We start from the raw sequence: 23,430 nt of genomic DNA, 5'->3' as shown, positions 1-23,430 counted from the left end.
GTAATGCTTCGGTTTTTCACAATCACAATGTATGATCTTCATAGGTAGAAACACATGAAGGTCTGGAAAGATAAAAGCTCTAATACATTCATAAAATGGTATATATGTGTAATGGTATCTACTGTAATTATGTTGAGCTATTTTTACAGATATGAAAAGATGGCCAAACTATATTTTCGTTTTTGTTTTTTCTTTTTTAAAAGACTATTTAAGTAACAGTATATATCAATGATACTATATTTGGGTTTTTTTTTATTTGTGAATATGGACACTGAAAGGGTATATATCAGAATATCTCTGATGGAGCTTGTTTCATACTTTTCTACACTTATATTTTTTTCTACAGTTTTCCTATGACTTTTTAAAAAGTATATATATCACTTTTGCAGTAAGAAAAAAGGCATCTTCATTTTAAAAATATCTATACTCTTTATTAAGCTTCTTTACATCCAGTGACCCAGATTTTTCCACAGCCCCCGAAGCTGACAGGTCTGGAAGTGCCCGACCATTTCACAGATGAAGGCACTGGGCTTCAGAAATGTAACCCTGATGGCCTGATTCTGGGCGGTCTTCTCCCACCATGCAGCTACTCCAAGATCAGAGGAATGTGGCAAATCAGGTGCCAGCTTTGGTCAAAACCCCTGTCATTTTAGCAGTCTCGCTATCCCCAGCCAGTTACTCTCAGACGGGGCGGGAGAACAACTCCTCAAAGACAAAGCTCTGAGCCTAACTCATGCTGCACCACTTCCCCCTGGCGGTGGGCTCCGGAAACTGTCACGATGGCTTGGAGCTACGGCAGTTGGAAAACAGTGACACACCGCCCTGACTTCAGATGGTTCGACTCGGGATTTTTCAACTCTTCCGACACTGCAAAAGGCAATACGTGTCCACCAGAAACTGTACTTCACAAACGTGGGTTTCTTCCCAGGCTGGCGACATGCAGCCCCCTCCTCTCTCGTGATGCTGGGCAGCCGCACACACACCACAGCTCAGTCCGCCCCCAGACCACGAGGGTAAACAACTGACACGGCCGATCGGCGCCCATATAGCTGTTCTGTTTTTCAATCAATTACAGAGATAGTCAACATTTCATTGTAAAACAGGCCTTGTGTTAGATGATTATGCCCAACTGCAGGCTAATGTGAGTGTTTGGGGCACATTTAAGGTAGGCTAGACTAACGTTTGGTAGGTTAGGTGTATTAAATGCATTTTTGACTTACAATATTTTCAATTTACGATGGGATTATCAGGATGTGACCCACTCTAAGTCGAGGAAGAGCTGTACTGTCTTCCATCAATTATCACCTTTATTTCTTTAAAAAATCAAGAAGAATCATCTTCCATCAAAGAATCAGGTACTGACACAAATACACAGAACAGGGCCGAGTGTCAACCAAGCTCAGAGCTCTGGGTGACGCCGAGGGTGGACCACACCCCTTCCCCGACCTGCTCCTTCCCTACCACTTCTGTGGCAGTAGCCCCTACCCCCGTGTTCTCCTGCATTGCCTTTCCTGCATTCTCTCCGCCTCCTCCACTCTGGAGCCTAGGAAAGGGCAATGTGCCCTCAGCCGTGACGTCGCAGGGAGAGGCCCCAGCATCAGAAGCCAGTCCTCAGGCTCTAGGCACTGATTTTTCAAGTATGTCAGGTTACCATACCAGAAAGCACCAACATCAGTCTTCAACTGTGTCCCCCTAGTTTGCTGGTAAACACACGGCTTCTTTACTCCTCCAGGAAGAAGGAAACATTCAACAGGGTATCTGGAATAGGAAGAGAGAAAAACTGGCAAATCAGCTCTCCAGAGAACACAAAACATCGGATTTATAAAAAATATAGGGGCACTGCAAGGGCATCTCTGTAATGCTTCCAAACAAGTGAGACATACAAAGAGACCGCAGACATGAAGGAATAAATGAAAACCAGTACCTTGCACAAGGCTTTGGTGTTCATCTTCTGAAATTTGGTCCCAGGCCTTGGGCAAAGCTTGGATGTTTGCTAAATCTCCCCACTGGACCGAGGACAGGAGGTACTTTCTCTTCAGGTAACTTCCTGGAAGTTAAGGACTGCTCAAAAAGCAAATGAGGGTGCCTGGGTGGCTCAGTTAAGTGTCTGCCTTTGGCTCGGGTCATGATCCCAGGGTCCTGGGATTAAGCCCCGCAACGGGCCCCCTGCTCAGTGGGGAGTCTGCCTCTCCCTCTACCCTTCCCCCCTGCTCGTGATCTCGCTCTCAAATAAATAAATAAAATCTTAAATAAAAAAAAAAAAATGGGTGGCTCAGTCGTTAAGCGTCTGCCTTCGGCTCGGGTTGTGATCCCAGGGTCCTGGGATCGAGCCCCGCATCAGGCTCCCTGCTCCACTGGAAGCCTGCTTCTCCCTCTCCCACTCCCCTGCTCTCTGTCAAATAAATAAAATCTTAAAAAAAAAAAAAAAAAGCAAATGAAATATGCTGAAAGGGGAAAATGCCCTGGGGAGAGCTACGGGAAGCAAAGAGTGAAAGGGGGGCTATCATTCTATTCACCAGGTGGCAGCACTCAACCATGCCACCCATCTTTACCAAGCACCTCTTCACTCACAGTCCTACAGGGCTGGAGGGATGAAACATCACCCCAACAACCTAGGATCTCACCGTGGTGGGGAAAAAACTAGCAACTGAAAACAAAGAGTCTCAGTGATATCAAAGAGGACACTGCGGTGCAGTTCAGAGGACACCTACCTCCCACTTAGAGGGCGGCAGGGAGATTCCGGCTGGCAGGAAGAGCATAAGCAAAGGCACAGAAGTGGGGAAGCATGGATTGGTTTCAGGGCCGAGTAAATCCCCCAATCTGGCCGGCAAGGAACAATGTGTGGAGCAGTAGAAAGGTGGCTGAGAGGCAGGCTGAACCAGAACACAAAAAGGCATGTAATCAGTGCTCAGCAGTACTGTTGGCTGCAGCTCTGTGAAAAACACAGGCTGATTATCTTACTCCTCCTCTCAAAACCTCTGAATAGCTTTCCATCTCACTCAGAGCAAAAGTCAAAATCCTTTCAAAAACCTCCAAGGCCCTAAAGGTCTGGCCCTATCTCCCTGACCACGTCTCCTGTTAGGCTCCCGCTCCTCACTCTAGTCTAGCCCCACTGGCATCCACACTATTTTGGGAACATATTAGGCATGACCTTACCTCGGGGCCTTTGCACATGATGTTTCTTCTACCTGGCACACGCTTCCCCCAAATATCACCTGGTTCTCTCCCTCGCCTCTAGGTCTTTTCTTAAATGTCACTATCTGTGAGGCCTCTCCTGACCACCCTATTTAAAATCACAACTCCACCCTCCCCCTCACTTGCCCTGCTTTATTTTTCTCTAAGTTCAGAGACCAAGAACTGACCCATACTACATAGTCGTATAATCTCGTGAAAACGGAAATTAAAAAGACTTCCAGGCGCCTGGGTGGCTCAGTTGGTTAAGCGACTGCCTTCGGCTCAGGTCATGATTCTGGAGTCCTGGGATCGAGTCCCGCATCGGGCTCCCTGCTCAGCGGGGGGTCTGCTTCTCCCTCTGACCCTTCCCCTCTCATGCTCTCTGTCTCCCATTCTCTCTCTCAGATAAATAAATAAAATCTTAAAAAAAAAAAAAAAAAAAAAAAAGACTTCCTGAAGCAGCTCTGGACACTGAAACGTGTGCAAAGGATACGAATTTCGATAATGTCTCTCAATATCCTGCAACCATTCCAACATGTCAGCCACAGAAGGGCTGACCACTGAAGCCTGCAGAACAGCATCAATGCCAATCGAGGCTGCATGCTGCTCATAGATCTCAAGCACCTGCTCCACGTGCCTGCTGATGGTGTCACGCACCTTGAGGAGGGTGGCTCTGGGGGAAAAAAGTCTCCTATTAGACAACACCATGAGAAAGCCTGAGGCAGGGTTCCTCAACCTCAGCACACTCACATTTCGACCTGGATGGTTCTTTGTGGTGAGGGGTTGCCCTGTGCATTTTAGGGCGCTGAGCAGCATCCTTGGCTGCTACCCCCTAGATGACAGGAGCAAACCATGCCCCATCCTCCCCAAGTTGTGACGATCAATGTCTCCAGATACTGCCAAATGTCCGAATGGGAAAAATTGGCTCTGGGCGCACATAGACTACTGCGGATCTTAGGAAAGTTACTTATCCTCAATCGTGTATAAAAATGGTCTGTTTTGCTCACTGCACACCCTAAGTACCTAGAACACTGAGACTGGCACATAGAACGACAAACACCTGTCCAATGAATGAATGAGTGAAAGGGTTCTTGTGAAGATTAAATGCAATAGTGCTTATAAGGTGCTTAGGGAAGTGCCTAGCTCACGGTCAGTATTGTTATCATTCCACTGGTGACTCCAAGGGACCCAGCCACCGAGAAGGCCACAACTTCCCAGAGGGCAAAGCATTCCTTAACCTAGAATTGTGGCTTTCAAAATGTGTGGCCACAATTAAAAAAACAGACTTAAAATAACAGCCCGATACTCACACACAAAAATCTGTCATCAACTAAAATAAAAGTTCACTACCTCAGAACATACCACAACATAATTTGACAGTCTCTCTTCTAATCAACTAAGAAACTAAGTCTGGTTCATTGTTATATTCCCAGCACCTTGCGCTTGGCATCCCATAGGTGCTTAGTTATTTTGTACAAATGACTACACAGAAGGTCCCCATATCTGACCATTTCCCATTAGTCTACGGCACAGACCGTATACACCAGAAACTTTTGTTCTAGTCAAGAAAAGGCCTATGTGCGGGGCGCCTGGGTGGCTCAGTTGGTTAAGCATCCGACCTGTGATTTTGGCTCAGGTCATGATCTCGTGCGTCATGAGATGGAGCCCCATATGGGGCTCTGTGCTCAGTGCAGAGTCTGCTTGAGATTCTCTCTCCCTCTCCCTCTGCCCCTTCCCCCACTTGTGCTCTTTCTGTAAAATAAATAAATCTTAAAAAGAAGGAAAGGAAGGGAAGGAAGGGAAGGAAGGGAAGGAAGGGAAGGAAAGGAAGGATAGGAAGGAAAGGAAGGAAAGGAAGGAAGGAAAGGAAGGAAGGAAGGAAGGAAGGAAAGGCCTATGTGCCAGGTCTCTTGTCTATCCTCAATACTTACAACTGTAAGATAGAGGGTCTCACGTCAGGCACACTAAGAGTTTAGAGATGTACTCTGCCTGGCACAGAGACACCAGTGTACAGCAGAACAGAGTGGTGGTTGAACACTCTGGCCTTGGTGTCAGGCAAACTTGAGTTAGACTCCCAGCTTTACCATTTACTAGCTGTGCGACCACAAGCAATCTGAGCCTGTTTCCTCACCAGCAAAATGGGATTAAGTGTGGTTAAGTCAGAGATGTTGAAAAGATTTTATATGAGAATATATGTAAAACCCTTAGCTCTAGCACCTACTAAGTTTAAACTACAATTCCTCACTGCTTTTGACAAAAGAAGACAATAGCGAAGGGCTTATTAAGCTTTCTCGATTGCTTTTCTTTTCCACTTTTGTAACTTCTACTGAGACCACCACTGCCGTGCCCTACGTGACAAGGGAAATGCCATAAAGTGACTTTTTAAAAAAAAGACTGATTTATTTATTTGGAAGAGGGAGAGTCTCAAGCAGACTCTGCACTGAGTGCAGAGCCCAACACGGGGCTTGATCTCACGACCTGAGATCACGACCTGGGCCAAAACCAAGAGCCGGAACCCCAACTGACTGCACCACCCAGGCACCCCATAAAATGACTCTTTGACAAGAGGTCCCATTGCAACAAGTGGAAAGGAGGCAAGGTTGAGACACCTCCGAATCCCATGTTCTCAAGTAAAGGGAAAAACACTCTTCTGACTGATCCTAGCTACTTATTAAACACCAAGTTTTTCAATCTTTCCGCCAAGAAGGAGTGGCATCGAACTCTTACAGCCTCTCCCCTAACTTGTCCAAGACAGTGTCGCCAGCCGCCAGCTGCTTGCGCCTCAGCCGCTCCTTTAAGTCTGGGAAGGCCCGAAGTGGAGGCACGTCCTCAAACCGCAGATTGTGGGCCGCCTGCAGCTGCTCTGCCAGGTTGCTGAGGGAGGCCAGGAGGGGCTGGCTGTCCCTCAGCGTGCTCTGCCACAGGCCCTGCTGCTCCTCCACCACGGGAAAGCACTTCCTCAGGGCCTCGTGCACAGCAAGCAAAGGCTGGTCCTGAGTCATCTTCTGCCGAGATAAACAAAAAACAGTATTAGGGTCTCAAGTCGGAAGGGGAAGTAGCGGGTCCAGTGATTTCCGTGCGCAAGTGAGGTCCCGCTAAACCAGGGTCTGCTCACGAAGGACTGTGTATCCCTTCCGACAGGACGCCCTGACGCGAGGCGTTGTCTTACCTTTAGAGGGGCTCTGGAGGCAGGACCTTGGTTTCCCACCCCCGGGAGGGTTTCCCGACCAGCCCTCGGAGGAGGTTCGCCCGCGGCTCGGGTAGTCTCCAGTTTCAGACTGCGGATTCCCCGGGCCGAAGCGCTGTCTCCGAACCCGTACTTCCAGAGCCAGAATCTTGTCTCCTTTCCCGGAAACTGCCGGTCGCTTTCCTTAAACCAGCGGGAAAACTTCAAGCTAATTCCATCAAAGTTTGAGGACCCGCCAAGGCCGCCACCAAGCGCCCGCGGTCTCTCTGCGCATGCCCCAGCGCAGCTACCGAGTCGCGAACGTATGTCGTAGACCGCAGTGCCTTCTGGGTGCGGTAGTCCTACGTGTGCACGGGCGGCCTGGCCGCGGAGCTTCCTTGTGATTGGATGCTGTGGGGCCCTCCTCCTAAGACGGCGACTTCTCATTCGTCAGCCTGTGGCAGTTTGAATTTGGTGGCGGCCGTCGCACGTCCGGTTAGGCACGGAGCTGCTCCCTCCCCTCAGCTGGAGCGGCGAGGTTTTTCTCAACCCGTTTCGTGACCCGCAGGTACGTGCCTTGCGACTCCTTTATGCTCGGGTCTCCAAGGGCAGGCCCCCCCCATTAGCCCCGTGGGGCGCCCGTCCGCCCTCTCCCGCTCCTCCGCGGCCCCCTTACTCTCCCTCCCCGACCTCGGCCGCTGACCCCCCAGGGGCTGCATCCCCCGCTCCCCTCAGCCTCCACCCAAGCGCCATGGCTCCGGCTAGGAAGGGCGGCAGTCGGGTGGCCAAGACCAACTCGGTTCGGAGCCGGAAGCTGGCTTCCTTTCTTCGGGACTTCGACCGTGAAGGTAGGGGGCGGAGCCCGGGGCGATCGCGGGGTGCCGGCGGGTTGGGGTGCGGGCAGCACGGGTTCCAGGCCCGGTTCACCCGCCGGTGACCCGTGTTCTGTCGGCTTGGCCCTCTCGCAGTGCAAATACGATCCAAGCAAATTCAGTCGGACAGGCAGAACCTCCTCAAGGAGATGGATAATCTGTACAACATCGAGATCTTGCGGCTCCCCAAGGCGCTGCGCGAGATGAACTGGCTCGACTACTTTGGTAAGAGCTGCTCCCGTTTCCCCAGGCCTCGGCCCGGGGCGCCTCTGTGGTCACCTGAGTGAGGTCTTCAGGATCACTTTAGGAAATTGCAGCCTTACCGCTTCCCCCGCTCCTGATCTCACTTCCTTGCTTTACCTTTCTGCATAGTTCTTAACGTCATATACCCCTGCAGGTAGGCGAACGTCTTCTGTAAAGGAGCAGATAGTAAATACTTTAGGCTTTCTGGGCTCGAGGGTTCTCTCTTGCAGCTACTCAACTCAAGCTGTTACATGTCCAGAACAGCTGTAATGAATGAGCAGGTATGTGTCCCAGTAAAATGTATTTATGGACACACTGAAAAGTGAATTTTGTGTGAATTTCATGTGTCACAAAACACTCTTTTTAAAATATTTTTATCCAATCATTTAAAAACAAATAAATGAATAACTTGGTTTGCTACCAGAGCTCAGATGGGAGGATAACCCCCAAGCAGTGCTTTCTGCATCTTATGGAAACTGTCAACTTAAAAAATGAGCAAATCAAATGGTGAAGTGCAAGGACTTGATTCTTTCTGGCCAGAGAAAAATTGCAGCCTGTTCTCCACTCCCTTGTTAAATGTCCAAGGACGTGCAAGAGGCTTTCATTTCTGCTGGGTTACCCTTACTTTTCCTATTTTCCTTATTACACATTACATAGGCTCCTTCCTGAATAGAAATGCGCGTTCTATTCAAATAGATATTTAATGATTCTTTGACTTGCCCTTTTATTTGCATGTTTCTACAAATATTCATTGAGCATGTCTCAGTCACAATGCTAGGGGTTGAAAATGCTTTGGGAGATAACACTGATGTTGCCTACCCTCAGGAGCTTACGAGTTAGTAGAGGAGGATCCTTTTAAAAGTGCACACGTGATTATATAGTCAAAATTGTAAGTACCAGAAAAAGGAAAGAGTAGTGGTCAGTAGGTACATTTATATAGTGCTTCCTATGCCAGACAGGGATTCTACTGAGTGTATTGCATGTGTTAACTAATTTTATGTTCATAACAAAGGTATTCATTGTTAATATTGTTCCTCTTTTGTAGATGACAAAATTAAGGCACAGAGAGGTTGGTTACTTTGCTCAAGGTCTCATAAGCTAGTTAGTAGCAGAGTGTATTTAAACCAGGCATTCTGGTTCAAAGTGTGAATTCTTAACAGTTCTACAGGACACTATGAGAGTTTCTGAAGGAGGCTTAACCGAACTTTATTCTACATCTACAACTTGCACAGACCTCTTCATTCAACACACATTGGCTACATACCTACCCCATGCCATATTTTTGCCCGAAACTGTCTTCAAGGAATTCAATTCAAGGCAGGGTAGACACTTAAACAGCTCTGAGTAGTTGTTGGGTATGATGAGAGTGAGCAACTAGCTCAGCACTTCGACGCAATCTGTTGTGATAGAAAACTAAAGACTTTTGGATTTGAACTGAGTTTTGAAAGATGAATTAGAAATTTGTCGGGTGCAGAGGAGCATTTCCGGTAGAGGAAATAATAAGTGCCAAGGCACGGAGTCATGAGAGATGGCGGCACATTTGGGAAATAAGGACTTGGGTGTGGTGGGACCTAGAATATGTGATAAGGCGGCCAGCCAGATGTGGAGAAAAATTAAACGAGGTTGTAAAGGTCCTTGAATGTTGAAGCCAGGGCTTAATCTGGTCCAGTTCTAGACAGATAACGGGTTATATCAGGGAAGATCGTTTATCATTAAGATCTGAGAGTAACTAAATAAAATGTTCTTTTTAAAGCCCTTGGAGGAAACAAACAGGCGCTGGAAGAGGCAGCAACAGTAAGTGATCTGTCCTAATTTGGAACTATGGTTAGTTTTTAAGTTTAATCCTGTCACAAAATCCAACCAGAGGGTGCTTACTATGGAAGCGGTTTCGCAGGGGACATATCCTGTTTGTGTCAACTGAAAATCTATGGTTGTCAAATGCTGAGCCCGTGAAGCCCAAATACTGTCAAGTTCTACAGAGGGAGGCAGTTCTGTTATTGGCAGGTTCCTTGTAGCTCTCTGCCCTGACCTCTCAGGCAAAGCAGAAGCCTCAAGCCCAAGTCCCTCTAAGCCCCTGGGTCATTACCTAATGGCCTGGCCTGCTAGGTGTCAGAGACCCCAAAAATCTACATCCTTCTATGCGTTATTAGAATCTCTTGGAATCTCAGGGTTTGAAGGGACCGGACTACCAAGGATTCATAGTAGCATGGAAGAGCAGATCTCCACTGGCCTCAGAAGTTAAAGGTGTTTCAGAGCCAGTTGTTCAATCAAGAAAAAGAGAATTTGGGGGTGAATATTGTAGGAGAGGAGTGGGGATCACTGAAAATTAAAATCAAGAGCTAGTAAAACATTCTTAGTTCTGGCTTTCTCTTTCTTTGTAATACGTTCCTGCCTCCACACACCCAGATCTAATGTTTCAAAAGACTTACCTCTGAGGTGAATTATACTCATTAGCTAATGCATCACCCTCTTTTTAATTAATCAGACATATAGAACTACAAATCAGAGAGCTTCTAATGTAATATGAAATAGCCAGTGTCATCACACCAAGCTGAGAGAATTGTAGCCTTAGCTAATATGATTTAGAACTCAGGAAAGGATTGATACTTTGGCACAAAAGTTCATAAAGATTAGGTATGTGGCGGTCTCCCAAGACCACTTCCAGGAAGACTCAACAGGGCTCAGCATATAGTCATACTCATGGCTATGATTTATTACAGTGAAAGGATACAAAACAAAATCAACAAAGGGAAAAGGTGCCTGGGCACCTGGGTTCAGAGGAAACCAGGCGCAAGCTCCCAAGAGTCCTCTCCCAGTGGAGTCACATGGGACACCTTACTTCAACACATGTGAAATGTTGTCTATCAGGAAAGCTTATTAGAGACTCAATGCCCAGGATTTTTACTGGGGGCTGGTCACATAGGCATCTTCTGCCTAGCATATACCAAAATTCCAGGCTTCCAGGAGGAAAGCAGGTGTGCAGCATAAGCCATGTTGTTTGTACAAAGCTTAGGCCCAGAGAGCCATTCTAACCAGGGAATGGTGGGAACCCTAAAATCCAAGTTCTCATGCAAGCCACCAGCCCATCCGTGCAAACAGGCCCTTCTATGGATATCCGTCTTAGGCCTGTTAACTCTTCTGCACGAAGGTGATCAGTGGCCTGCCACCACCGATACCTTCGTAACATGCCAGTTGTTTCTAGAGATGGCACGTGGTTGGCCACTGTCTGTTCCATCAGCCATTTCAGACCTCGCTAATCTCCCACAGCTCTGTTTCTTGCTAAGATTGGACAGCCTCCGAATGCTCCTCTGAGCACTCCATGGAGTCCCTACCAGTCTGGAGGTGAAACCTGTCATCCCTAGTCTATAACAACTCTTCTGATATTTACATGTGCCCTGCAAGGAAAGGCATAGAATCATGCCTGCTCGTGGCTATTCTCATTCACATAGGTAGTCACCACTGGGAACACATTTAGTTAGAATGGCCGCGACTAGAAGCCTTTTTGAAGGGCCCGTGGGTGCAACAGAAAACCTTATTGACTCTCTAGACTTTAAAAAAGAGAGAGAGAGAGAAAAAGTCTAGTATAGCACCAATTGTAGAGAATGTGAGTCATTAGCAACTTGTATTGTTTGCCAGTGGGACATAATCAAGTGCAACCACTTTGGAAAATGATTTGGCATAATAGGTGGAACAACCCTCCAGTGCTCCATCCCAGAGTATACAGCCAAGAGAGAGCTTGGACACGTGCATCAGACACATGTAAAAGATGTTTGGAGTAGCAAAAGACTGTTGACAGGAGATTGGAGAAATTCATTGTGATAGAGTCACACAGTGGGACGCTACATGGCATTGAAAACAAATGAACTACAACAACAAATAGTGGTCAGAAGCGAAACCAAATAAAATATTATTTAAGCACATACATGTTTGTTAAAAACAACAACAACAACAAAACACACACACACTTTCTTTTAAGCAAATGGAATGATAGTGGTCACTTCTGGATGAAGACAAGGAAATAGAACAGGGAAGAATACAGAGCTAGAAGCAAGTAATCAGCAATGTTTTAGCTCTTGGGTTGTAAGGTGCATTTATAGGAGTTCACTATATCATGTTATAACTAATACGTAACAGTCTTGCATGTAATAAATAATGTGGTTGTTTTTTTTTAAGAATTTATTTATTTATTTGAGAGAGAGAGAGAGCAAGAGCATGAGTGGGAGAGGGGCAGAGGGAGAAGCAGACCCCCCACGGAGCTGGGAGCCTGATGTGGGACTTGATCCTAGGACCCTGGGATCATGACCTGAGCCGAAGGCAGACGCTTAACCGACTGAGCCACCCAGGCGCCCAAATAATGTGTTTTTAAAATTAATTGTTTTGATTCTTAAAATATTCCCCATATTTGATGGAATATGCCTGGTGTTTTCTGACTGTGTTTGTCATAGGCTGACCTGGATATCACAGAAATAAACAGACTAACAGCAGAAGCTATTCAGACACCCTTGAAATCTGCCAAAAGTGAGTACTTTTCAGAACCCCTTGTTGAACTGGGAGAGTGGCGGCCAGGTGGTTGGCTAGCTGCTCAGAGGCCTCAGTGGTGGGGCCTCTTCCCTCTAATGCCTGGTCCTCGGTCTTGCAAATCCAAGAATGTGATTTTTGGCCCACCACATTGAGTTAATTGTATGTAGGACTAATAGTGCACAAGCTCCCGGCTGATGTGGGAGCAAGAGTGAGAGTGGAAGGAGAGGGAAAGCTGTGTGGGAACCATGACTGCCATCGGCTGCTCCAGTTAAAGAGGTTGGCAGGCCTGAGAGGCGTTCCGGAACATGGTGGTAAGGCCCACCGAGGCACTCCCGTGTGATCAGAAGGGTTGAGAGAGAATTGTGAACGGGCCAGTATCCTCCGGGCGCCACCCCACGTTCCTGGATTCAGTGCCCTGCTGCGGAAAATCATCTCTCCCACATGCCCCACACTCTGAGAAATGCTGTCCTAGAGGGAACGTGTTAGGGAAGCCCGGTTGTAATTGGTGAGCGTGGAACCAGGACAGGATGCGCTCTTACAGACTATATGTTACTGTCGTTAAGCTTTCATAGCTCAGTGCATCCACATCTTACAAGGACAGGCCTGACCCAGGGCCTGGATTTTGGGGCTGCCCTGGTCAAACCAGGGCACTTTGTCCACTGGGTCGGGCCAGAAGCGCTGTCCAGTTCTTATTCCATCTTGCTTCCCATCCGAATGGCCCTGTAGCCTGAGGAGAGCGTGAGGGTTTCACTTTGCTGGTGTCAAGTCCCAGTGCCGCCTCGGTGAGGCAATGACAGGATTGGACTCAGGTGTTCCTGGGGCTCCTCCTAGTTACAGGCTTTTAGTTCACTTTGGCTTATCTCCACATTTAGGTAATACCGGTTTCTCTTCTGGATTCCACACGTTTTGCTCCAGCGCTGGGGGAGGGGGTCTTCTGATTTCACCCCCGGGGAACAGACACACCAGGACCCAAGTCAGCCAACAGTAAAAATTGTTTTTGTGCCCTCTTGACCATTGGGCTTTGATTACATTATAAGCTACTTCCAAAAAGAAAAAGGGGAAAAAAAAGATAAATATATTATTTAATGTGTCAGGAAGTAAAAAGCTAAAAATTTGTCTCGTCTGATCCCCCACCCCCCACCCCCCCATGATCAGATGCCTGAATTTTCTCTGTGGACTCCCTGCTCAAGATTGTCTGGCTCGTGGTCGTACAGATTTAGCAGTGAGACACTAACTTTCAGCACTAAACAGCTGCGGCGGGCTTAGAAAGTTTTTTTCTAGTCTATGTAAATAATATTTTATTGTAATAAATACTTTTTTTAAAAAAAAGATTTTATTTATTTGTCAGAGAGAGACACAGTGAGAGAGGGAACACAAGCAGGGGAGTGGGAGAGGGAGAAGCAGGCTTCCTGCTGAGCAGGGAGCCCGATGTGGGGCTCGATCCCAGGACCCTGGGATCGTGACCTGAGCCGAAGGCAGACGCTTAACGACTGAGCCACCCAGGCGCCCCTGTAATAAATAATACTTCTTATGACATGTGTCCAGTACTGTCCAAAGGGCTTTATGTTCATTCATTCCACAGACACTTAAACACTCACAGGCACAATTCTAGGGTTTGGGGAAATAGGAACAAGAGTAACGAAGACTCTGTTCTTGTGGAGCACATCCCAGGTCTCATAATACCCCTGTGAAGTGACTACTCCCTTTTATAGATGAGGAAACTGAAGCAGCACAACGAAAGCCCCATGACCTGGGCAATGCTAGGACTGGGCCTCACACTCAAGTCTAGCAGAGTCCAGCGTCTGCGCTCTCACCGGAATGCTGGGCATCACATGGGCTTCATTAACCAGTCTGGTTAGTTTTCTCTGTCTAAACCCTCTTTTAAAAAAAAAAAGTCATCTTGTTTATATTCAAAGTCTATTTCTTGATTACAGCCTAAGATTGCATATGTTTTATTTCCTCTAAGAAACGTGAATGCATGAAAGTTTATTCTTATGAGAAAGATCACTTTGTTAAAACTGTTTCTTATAGCACGAAAGATAATGAAAGTGGATGAAATGATAGTGGAAGAGGAAGAAGAAGAAAATAAGAACAAGAATCTTCAAACTGCAAGAGTAAGTAGGCACTTGGGTTTGGGGTTAGGAGCTGACAGGAGACAAGGAAACAAAAATACCTGACCTCCTCTTGCCCAACCCCACCCGCCCGAGTTCACTGTTCAGTAGAGAAGAACCCATTTAAATGGCTCATAACAAAAGCGATCAGAGAAGTGTGTATAAAGCACATAGAAGGCAGAAGAGGAAGCTATCAAATTTTACCTCCCTGCTTAGGGTACACCCAGGCCTTTAAAAGTGAGGGAGATTTCACTAGCTGGAGAAGAAAGGGAAGGGAAGCCCAGGAGGAGATAGGAAAGTTCCTTCAAGTTCCATTTAAGGAACAGGAAGCCGTTGGGGATGACAGGGCTGTAAGCTGTGGGTGATCTGTGTACAGGAAGGCCCGACGATGAATGGCCTTGTGTGCCAAGCTCAGAAGTTTCCATTTCATCAGGTTGGTCATGGTGAGTGACAAATGGGAGAGGGGAAAAACCAGAGACAAGGAAACCAGTTGGGAGGCTGTTGCAATTCTTAAACTGAGGCCCTGATCCTATACACAGAGAAGGGATGGTTTTGACAAATGTGAGCAGGACCAGTGGAGGAAGTGAGGAAGCAGGGATGACTGATTCGTCTCTAGCTGAGGCTCCCCTCGTCTGTGGAAGGCGGCCCACAGGAGGAAGAGCAGTGCTGGGTTCAGGCGAAGGCGAGCAGCCGGGGTGCCAGTTACTTGACACGTCGAGGGATCCATCCTTTTCTGAAATTTCAGCCTGGAGCTCAGGAAGGAGTAGGAGATAGAGAGGCACACTGACTCCCAGTGTGGGTATCAATGAGGTTGTGCAGGGAGGGCGTGGAGGGGGAGGCTGAGGACAGGCACCCGGAGGGAAGCTAGGAAGAGGAGCTCATGCCAGCCTGTGCAGGGACAGCCAGAGCAGCGGGGAAGATTGGGTACCCCAGGATGGCCTGAGTGACCTTCACAGCAGCATTTCATGGGGGAGCGATGGGGGGTCCCGGCCAGGCTGCAGTCAGTTTAAAAGAGATTTACCTTTTTATTTTCCCTTAAAGATTTTATTTATTTGTTTATTTGACAGAGAGAGAGACAGCCAGAGAGGGAAGACAAGCAGGGGGAATGGGAGAGGGAGAAGCAGACTTCCCACTGAGCAGGGAGCCCGATGTGGGGCTCGATCCCAGGACCCTGGGATCATGACCTGAGCCGAAGGCAGACGCTTAACGACTGAGCCACCCAGGCGCCCCTCTAAAAGAGATTTACCTTTAATCTTGGCCAAAACCCTCTACTTTGAAGACCCAGGCGGTGGAAGTCCTTAATGGATCGGTCACATTCTGTATTACTTAAGGCACTTACTTCTGGGAGATAGAGCTCATATTCATCAACCCCTATTTCCGGAGTGGGTCCCCCTCCCTTCCTTTTCTTACCCTTTACCCTCCCTCACTTTCCCCTTTTTGGGGCTTTTTATAACCACAGTGTCATTTGATTGTGAATCCAGGTCAAAAGGTGTCCTCCATCCAAGAAGAGAACCCAGTCCATACAAGGAAAAGGCAAAAGCAAAAGGTGACGGGTTTTCCGAACGTCCATGTGTGTTTTGGTGTTCTTGGAGAGCCCCGTTCCTCATGGCAGAGGCGGGGGTGAAAGGGCTCTTGTGGCCTGCGCTCGAGTAGAACTTGAGTCTCCAAGCTGGAGGGGCCTCTAGAAATGATCTGACGCAACACGTTCTCCAGTTCTGCCCACGTCCTCTATCCTCCCCCACTTTTTGTTTGTTTTAATGCCACCAGGGAGAGAGGACCAGAAACCTATCATAAGTGCTGCAAATTTTGTTCATTTGCCTGACAGCCCACGGGCAGAGCTCCCCTGTGGCCAGTCACAAAGTGGCTTTCACCTACCTACTATAGTTGTTTCTTGAAGTGTTCCTCCTGGTCCTAGTCAGTAAAGAATCACCATCGACTTGAACTAATTATGCTGGGCCCTGCTAAACCGTTTGGGATGGGGCCGGGGGGCCACATCTCAAGAAGGTTAGAATGTAGTGGCTGGGATGTGTGTCTGTGAAGGAGAGACTCTCCCTGAGCGGTGGTGGGTGCCTCGCAGGAGGACAGGAACTCTGGCTAAGGGGCCTGCAGGGTGTCGAGAGGCTGTCTCCTTCCTCCTGTTCCGTTAGCCTGACTGAGAGGCCGGACACCGGAGGCTGACTGCCCAGCTTCAGAGCTCTGGCCCCACCCTCATGGGCTGTGTGATCCTGGCCAAGTTGTTTGACTCGGTGTGCTCGATGTTCTGCGGCTGTAAATGAGGCTCACAGCCACGGGTCCGGGGTTGTTGGGAGGGCTGCACGAGTTAGTGTACGTGAGGCACTCGGGACGTAGCCACATGGTCAGTGCCCTCCATGTGGGACCTGTGCACCTAATGGCCTCTTCTCACCTGCAGGTCAAGCCATTATAACACTGTCACCCCAGCTGTGGGCCGGCTGGAGTTGTCTATGGTGAAACCAACTCCAGGCCTGACCCCCAGGTTTGACTCGAGGTGAGTAATGGGGGCAGCGCCTGCATCTGGGTGGGAGCCCAGCAGTTCACCTCAGTCCGTAAGAAAGGAGTGTGGGAAAACACTCAACTTCTTGGCCCGGCAAGCCCTCTTGGAAGAGGGTAGCTGTCTGGGCTTCCGAGTGTCTGCCTCTCCCCTGAGTGCAGGTTTACCTGTGTTCAGCGACAAAATGAGTCTTTATCTGATGAGAGGAGAACATGCTGCCTCTGAGGACTAGGAGGCCTCTAGTGACTCTCGTTCTGCCTTTTCTGTTTTTTTTTTTTTTTTTTTTCTAAGATTTTATTTATTTATTTGAGAGAATGAGAGAGCACAAGTAGGGGGAGGGGCAGAGGCAGAAGCAGGCTCCCCGCTGAGTGTGGAGCCCAACGCGGGGCTCGATCCCAGGACCCCGAAGATCACGACCTGAGCTGAAGTCACATGCTTAACCGACTGAGCCACCCAGGCGCCCCTATAGTTTGTTTGTTTGTTTTTTTTTTATTTTTTTTATTTTTATTTTTTTTTGCCTTTTCTGTTTCTGACCAACAAAAATATTTTTTCAAAATGGGTAGGTACTCTCCTATACCCTTGGTAAGAGTGAGAACGGGCACCACGTCACACCAGGGAGACTAATGTGACCCAGGCTGGAAGCTAACGTCTTCCACCAGGCTGGTCAGCTGGATAGGAAATGCTCTGGGGCCATAAAGAAGCAGTTCTGTGTGTGCTGATGGAGCAGCATCGTGACCACGGGCGTCTCCAAGCATGCAGCACGACAGTGTGTCCTAAATGATCCCATTTGTGTCTAGATACAGAGAATGTTTCTGGAAGGCATAAGGAATTGAAAGTCGGGATCTCTGGGGTGAGGAGAGGGAGGAAGACTTCTTTTAATTCCCACTCTTGAACTGTTTTTTCACATGTGCATAAAGCAAAGGACATTTAGAGAAAAACAGGTAGCAGGATTTTAACTGTCTTGAGAAAGTTTATTTGGGAATTAATGTGATGTAATCTCTGAATCCTCCTTTTTTGACCCTGGAAAATTCCTCTTGCTGGAAGCACTTAGCCACTCTTGGAAGTGCATTAACCATAGTTTATTTCTGGCTCTGTGGATGGATGGATGACTGGTGTCCATGCAGAGCTTGGGACCTAAGATTTCCATGGATAAGAACTGACTGGCTAGATGCGTGTTTGATCATTACACGCTCCCTTCTCCAGCTGTGTGTAGTCATTACCGTTTAAAAAGACTTTTTGCCCTAAATTTAGAACTCGCCTTCTTAGAAATGCAGGATTTGAAAACTACAGCTTGAGGCCAGATGGGGGTTGGAAGAGCTCATGGCGCCTTGTGTCACTCACTCTGCCAAGCCATCTTGACAGAGATCTTCCCACTTCGCAGGGTCTTCAAGACCCCGGGCCTACGTACTCCAGCAGCCAGAGAGCGGATCTACAACATCTCCGTGAATGGCAGCCCTCTTGCCGACAGCAGAGAGATTTTCCTCACGGTGCCAGTGGGCGGTGGAGAGGTGAGCGTCTCACAGGGAGGCCAGCCCGCCATGCGCGGCTCCCTGGGCATTTCTTTCCTTGGCCCGTCACCCACTCCTCACCCCCACAGTCCTTTGGGTCACATGGATCCTGATGTGCACATTTCTGCAGGACTCCGAACCAGTTTTCTCGCCCCGGCTGGAGGCCCAGGCTGGGATCCTTGCCCGGCTCCGTGTTCCGTTTGTTCATCAGCTAACATTTGGCCACCTGCCTTATGGGAGGCCCCAGGTGTAGACATGATTCCTGCTCTTGGGAAGCCGTTCAGTAGTCGAGATAGGTTCACAGTCAAGTCTAGGGTCACAGGACACGTGCAGTAAGGGAGCTACTAAAGGGAGTACAGAGGAAGGCAGCGTCGGTGTGTGCTCTAGGAAGGGGCACGTGAGCTGTGTCTCCCGCTCTGGGTAACTTGGAGCGGTTCTGACGTGGGCTGAGCCCAGTTGCCCTGAGCTGGCTAGAACCAGTTGCGGACCTCAGCTCCTGGGAGGGAGGAAGGTGCACCTCAGCTATGTCTGCAGGGCATGTCTAAGCTAATGTCCGTGCCCTTAGTCCCCGGGTGGGCCAGTCTCGAGCCAGGGAGAACACTGATGTCATCATCTCCTAACTGCCTCACCACTCCCCGCTCCCCCTGCCCAAAAGTGCAGGATATCAAGGGGACCCCTGGGGCGCACTGGGGCACTGGGTGCAGGGTCCTGCCTCGAGGGACACGGCAACTGAACCCACTCTGCTCTCCACACAGAGCATGCGATTACTGGCTAGTGACTTGCAGAGGATGGACATCGCACAGCTGGACCCAGAGGCCTTGGGAAACATCAGGAAACTCTCCGTGAGTCTTGTAACCCTCCGCACAACGGGATGCCTCCAACAGCTTGCTGTACTTAGGATTGTCTTTTGGGCCTAGGCTTCATACTTAGCATTGTGCTGTCGTCTCCCCCCAAGGGATTTTAGCAGCACTTCTGTCCCTGGACTGATGTTGCCTTTCAGTCTGTCCCGGGGTGCCTGCCACGAAAGTTCCACAGCAGAATCAAAATTCTGCCTCGTTCGGGCAGTTGGCGCCAGTATGCGAAGGCGTGACCGACTGCCAGGGAGGGAGGCTTCCTGCAGGGAGGGGCTCGTTCTGAGGAGTCCCACAGAATCAAAGAAAGCGCTGAACAGCCAGGCCCCTGGAGCCGTGGGACCTCCCGCGACAGGCGTTTACGGAGCTGCGTTCTGGTGCGCGCCGGCTCCCGTAGCCTCTGTCTCTGAGGCCCATGCATGCACTTCGCTGACACTCCGTCATCCCTCCCTCTCGACAGAGAGCCCCCTCCACGCCCCCGTGCCTTCTCCTTCAGTACTGGCTTCCGCGCGGCTTCCGGCTGCCACACTCCCAGCCCTGACGTCGCTGCTCTAATGCCCAGCACTGACTGTCCAGCTCCTTGGCTCCCCTCAGATCCTCAGGATGGAAACTGAATTGGTTCAGCTTTGGTCAGATGGGCCCCCGTGGTCCAGTCAGCACCGTCCTGGGTGGGGGATGGGAGCCCTCTGTGCCAACATGGCTGCCCTCGGCGCCCCCCTCTGGGGGGTCTGGGAGGGGTACATCAGGGAAGCCGGCCTGGTGGCAGCCGCCCGGATCCAGTGACATTCATCCTCTTAGCTGCGCCGCCGCACTGCTGGCTCATCTGAGGCCTTGTTTTACCCTTTGTTCAGACGAGAAGTGGAGATTCGGGACACTTCATTTGTTTGGGGTATAGATAGAGAACAGAGGGCTGAGCTCACTCAGACTTGCCGACCCAAATCCAGTGTCACCTGAGGACACTCTAAGTGGCTACCAGGCAGGCATGGCCAGTGCTGTCTTCGCTCGGTGACCCGCCTCTTCCCTTTGTAGAGCCGCCTCGCCCAGATCTGCAGCAGCATACGGACTCACAAATGAGGCTGCCGCGCCGAGAAGCCAAACCTGACTCGATGGACCTTCAACGGGCACTTCCGGGACCCTGAGGAGACCTCTTCCTTTCCAGCTGTTTGTCTGCGCGTGAAGTTCCAGGGCAGGGAGTGGTGTTCCTCTGGGAGAATTTGGGAAGCGGGGAGACACGCTGCTCCCCTGTTGGTTAGATAAAGCTTTGCTGTTCACGCCTCCCAACCCCAATGCCTGCTGCATCCATGCAGCCGAAATTTCCTGTCATTCTCCCGGCAGAATTCTCCTCCCTGCTCTCAGAGCTGCCGCCTTCTGCCTCGTGTAACCCGGCATCCTCTCCGTCCTGCCCTTCCTCCAGTGGCAGTGGCGTGGGAGGACCTCACGTCCCCAGGAAGACCGCCTGCTCCCCCACCTCAGAGAACCCTCTGCATCTGCCATTTCCGCTCCGTGTTGCTCGAGGCTGGGAGTTTTAGGCTCAGAGAAGTGAGAGCTCTGGGCCATGGGAGGATGGGTCCAGAGAGCTGGGAGGAAGCATACAAATGGGGACAGGACAGCAGAACGGGACGTGTCCCAGCAGTGGCCACAGCTGAGCCCATCTCAGCCCGGTGGCCCCCATCCCTGCGTTCGGCTGTGGTGGATACTAAATGGGGCTTTGGGATCTAACACCCGCTGTGCCCAGTAGTTTCTTCCAAGCTGACTTGTGGAACCGCGGTTTGTATTTATCCCTTTACCGAAGACCAAAAACTGGTTTGGAGGCAGCTTCCATGTCTGGCACCTCTACCTCTCTAGTTGGTAGGAATTTGGATAAGAGCATTCTAGGGCTTAGCTTAGTCTAGGGTTTTATGTGACCAGCTACAGAGGAACTATCATCTCTAAGCTCTCCGTGGTCCAGTGGTCCCTGCCAGGTCCACAGACTTTGCAGAGAGCACTTCCTCTTATGGGGTTCATGGGGGGGCAGGTGTAAATTGCCTGGTGGCCTCATTCCACGTGTGTGGCCTGTGCCCCGGGCATCGGCTAGTTACTCAGAGTCCATACCTTGGTCCCTGTGCCCCAGCCCGTACCTCTGCCCCGGCGAATCATGAGATGTGGTCCAAAAACATGGGAACTGGGAGTTCACTGTGTCTTCCTGTGTGGCTGTGTTCTATTCCTCTGTTCCGTGTCACTTTGCTCTGTGACCCGCCTAGCAATCCAGTCCTGTAGCTGTATTCCTTTCAGGTTGTTTTATTCTCCCTTTCCTGAGACTTTTGTGCATATTGTGTTCCTGATTAATGGCATCTTTTAAGCTGTTGTAATTAGGGCTACTGAAAGGTACCCGTTTTCAATAAATTGTGGGTTGGTTGGTTTTTAATCGATATTCAGCCTGTCTGTCCTCTCCAGGCTGTGCTACCTGGACTAGAGGCCATCTGGGGGCTGAAGCTATCCCAGTGGGGGGCTCTGAGCAGCCGCTTTCCTCAGAAGATCCGGAAACCTTCCTATAGGCAGACTCTGATATCTGAAGATGGGGCCCTCACCCCAACACGCAGGCCATAGGAAACCCACCCCAAGTAGGTTTCCCCCAACACCTTTGTTCAGGAGCAAGAAATTGAAACATGGGAGGACAAAATCTAGGCTATCTATAGTTTACACGTAGAGTCAAGGCTTGTCGGCCGGGAACAAAGCGGGGGCACAGGTAATGCAGTTTTCATACTTCTCGCCTCCCAGAGTTCCAGGGCTCTGGCAGATCTGCCTGCCTAAAATTCTTTCTGCACTGAAAATAATCCACATGGACCTAATGGCAGAAGATAAAAATGGGTCATTATCTAGCCCGGTCATCTGGCACTGACAGTGATGGATGGGGAAGGATCCTGTGGTCAGGGACAGCTTTGGAATAAAGGTTACTCATTTCCAGTGATTCAGTCACCAAACCTGAAGCTTACACCTTTTCCTTTATCATCTGGTGCGGTGTCGGGAAGAGCCTGGCTTCAAGGAAACACTTAGGACCCAACCTGCTTGACCCAGAGCCATCCTCACCCTATTTCGTTCCACTTGCACCACTGCCTAAATGGACCCAGGTGTAGGGAATGTGTATACGTAGCAGGAGCCGCACAGGTACCAGTCATGTGATGAAGATAGAGCAGTCTTTCATCCCATATAAGGGGCGGACTTGGAGCGTAATGAATTCCCCATCCCAGGATTTAAAGCATGGTCTGAACTATCACAGGGTTGGGATGTTGCAAAGAAAATTTAAATCATACTGCCAGCCCACAAACCAAACAGGCTTACTTTCACTGGATTTTGTTTTTTCGAATTAGTTACAATTTAAAAATTGCGAGATTTCACAAAAATGCTAGCCTCCAAAAAATAAGATCTGATAACAGCCAGCTGGAGCCGAGAGCAGCTTTCCTTAGAGAATCCTCTCCCCATTCAAAACAACCCCTGCTAGATCACTTCCCTTTGTTACATGCCTCGCCCCAGTAGGCAGTTTACTTTGTACCCTCTGCTGTGTGGATGAAGGGAATAAAAAGCAGAGTTGCTCTGGGTTGGAGGGAGCGTGGGGCCCTGAGTCCTCCCCTTTACCAGGGCGCCTGAGGCAGCCACCAAGAGTCCTAGAGTTTCAATAAACACCAGGTTCATTCTTGGCCCTGCAGGCTTCCTGATCTTTCCAGAAGCCCTACTTGGGGCTTCCTGTTGAAAGAATTCCAAACGTATGGCCTTACGAAGAGTTAGGTTAAATTATTCGTATGAAGAGCTAGTTCTTGGGATGTGAATGGCAGGACCTCACCTAAGTGTCGCTCGTTCACGGTGTCAGACACACTTTGTAGCTCAAAGGAACTGCGATCCCCGTTCTCACCGATGAGTTTGCGTGTGATGGAAAACTGTCTCCGCGCCCACATGTGCACAAGCTCTGGGAAGTGTTTTCCTTTCTAATTTCACACATTGACAGCTGTTGACCCACACCTAAAATACAACATGACACATATGTGCTGAAGGTTTTACTAGTAGATCATTCCTGAGGCTTCAGAAATGGGAGGCGTTGGAGACGCTAGGAGAGAGTGTGGTCAGAACTGGGGTCCACATTGGGCTCTGCACTCCATGGGAGTCTGGAATCCAATTTGCTTTGGCTCAGGTGCCTGCCTCCTCCCTGCCACAGGATGAGGCATTACCCCAGCCCCCCCGCCCCCCGCCTGCATCACCTCCCTGGTTAAACAGTGCCCACCACCCCCCATCCCCGCTGTAAGCTGTAATCTGCACTTGCCTTCTACACTCTGCCATCGTCTTTCCCTCAGTTGATCTTAGGGTCTATGAAGTTGGCATCTTCCGATCCTCAGATGATGCAGATGGTGGAGGCCAGAACACAGCCTTGGCACCGAGATACTGGGAAGAGCCCAGCTCCCCATCTGCAAACTTTCAGGGCCGCGTGCCACAATGTGCTAAGAGCC

The 23,430-nt window shown here is 49.5% G+C and overlaps 2 protein-coding genes across 4 annotated transcripts; one reads left to right on the top strand and one right to left on the bottom strand.

The window, feature by feature from the left end:
- Nucleotides 1-439: 439 nt before the first annotated feature.
- Nucleotides 440-6,626, bottom strand: CUNH1orf109 (chromosome unknown C1orf109 homolog). Of its 2 annotated transcripts, none has more exons than XM_032417395.1 (5): nucleotides 6,344-6,626; nucleotides 5,902-6,179; nucleotides 3,668-3,847; nucleotides 1,925-2,043; nucleotides 440-1,758 (listed from the first exon to the last, which is right to left on the bottom strand). In XM_032417395.1, the coding sequence occupies exons 2-5, from the start codon at nucleotides 6,174-6,176 to the stop codon at nucleotides 1,721-1,723; spliced, it is 612 nt and encodes a 203-aa protein (XP_032273286.1). In that variant the 5' UTR covers nucleotides 6,177-6,179; nucleotides 6,344-6,626; the 3' UTR covers nucleotides 440-1,720. The 2 variants fall into 2 exon arrangements, with proteins under 2 accessions (XP_032273286.1, XP_032273278.1); XM_032417387.1 differs by having other exon boundaries at nucleotides 1,925-2,047; nucleotides 6,344-6,623.
- Nucleotides 6,627-6,820: 194 nt separating this feature from the next.
- Nucleotides 6,821-21,544, top strand: CDCA8 (cell division cycle associated 8). 2 transcript variants are annotated; one of them, XM_032387532.1, is made up of 11 exons: nucleotides 6,821-6,908; nucleotides 7,076-7,188; nucleotides 7,309-7,437; nucleotides 9,209-9,249; nucleotides 11,901-11,973; nucleotides 14,008-14,090; nucleotides 15,569-15,633; nucleotides 16,498-16,593; nucleotides 17,978-18,104; nucleotides 18,860-18,946; nucleotides 19,985-21,544. In XM_032387532.1, exons 2-11 carry the CDS (start codon nucleotides 7,092-7,094, stop codon nucleotides 20,027-20,029), a joined length of 843 nt encoding a protein of 280 aa, XP_032243423.1. In that variant the 5' UTR covers nucleotides 6,821-6,908; nucleotides 7,076-7,091; the 3' UTR covers nucleotides 20,030-21,544. The 2 variants fall into 2 exon arrangements, with proteins under 2 accessions (XP_032243423.1, XP_032243433.1); XM_032387542.1 differs by having other exon boundaries at nucleotides 6,854-6,908; nucleotides 7,051-7,188.
- The last annotated feature ends 1,886 nt before the right edge of the window (nucleotides 21,545-23,430 follow it).

This window comes from Phoca vitulina, unplaced genomic scaffold, assembly GCF_004348235.1.
Source record: "Phoca vitulina isolate PV1807 unplaced genomic scaffold, GSC_HSeal_1.0 scaffold2, whole genome shotgun sequence".
NCBI classification, from domain to species: Eukaryota; Metazoa; Chordata; class Mammalia; order Carnivora; family Phocidae; genus Phoca; species Phoca vitulina.
Note: the sequence above shows the minus strand (reverse complement) of the source record. Positions and strands in the feature narration are given on the sequence as shown.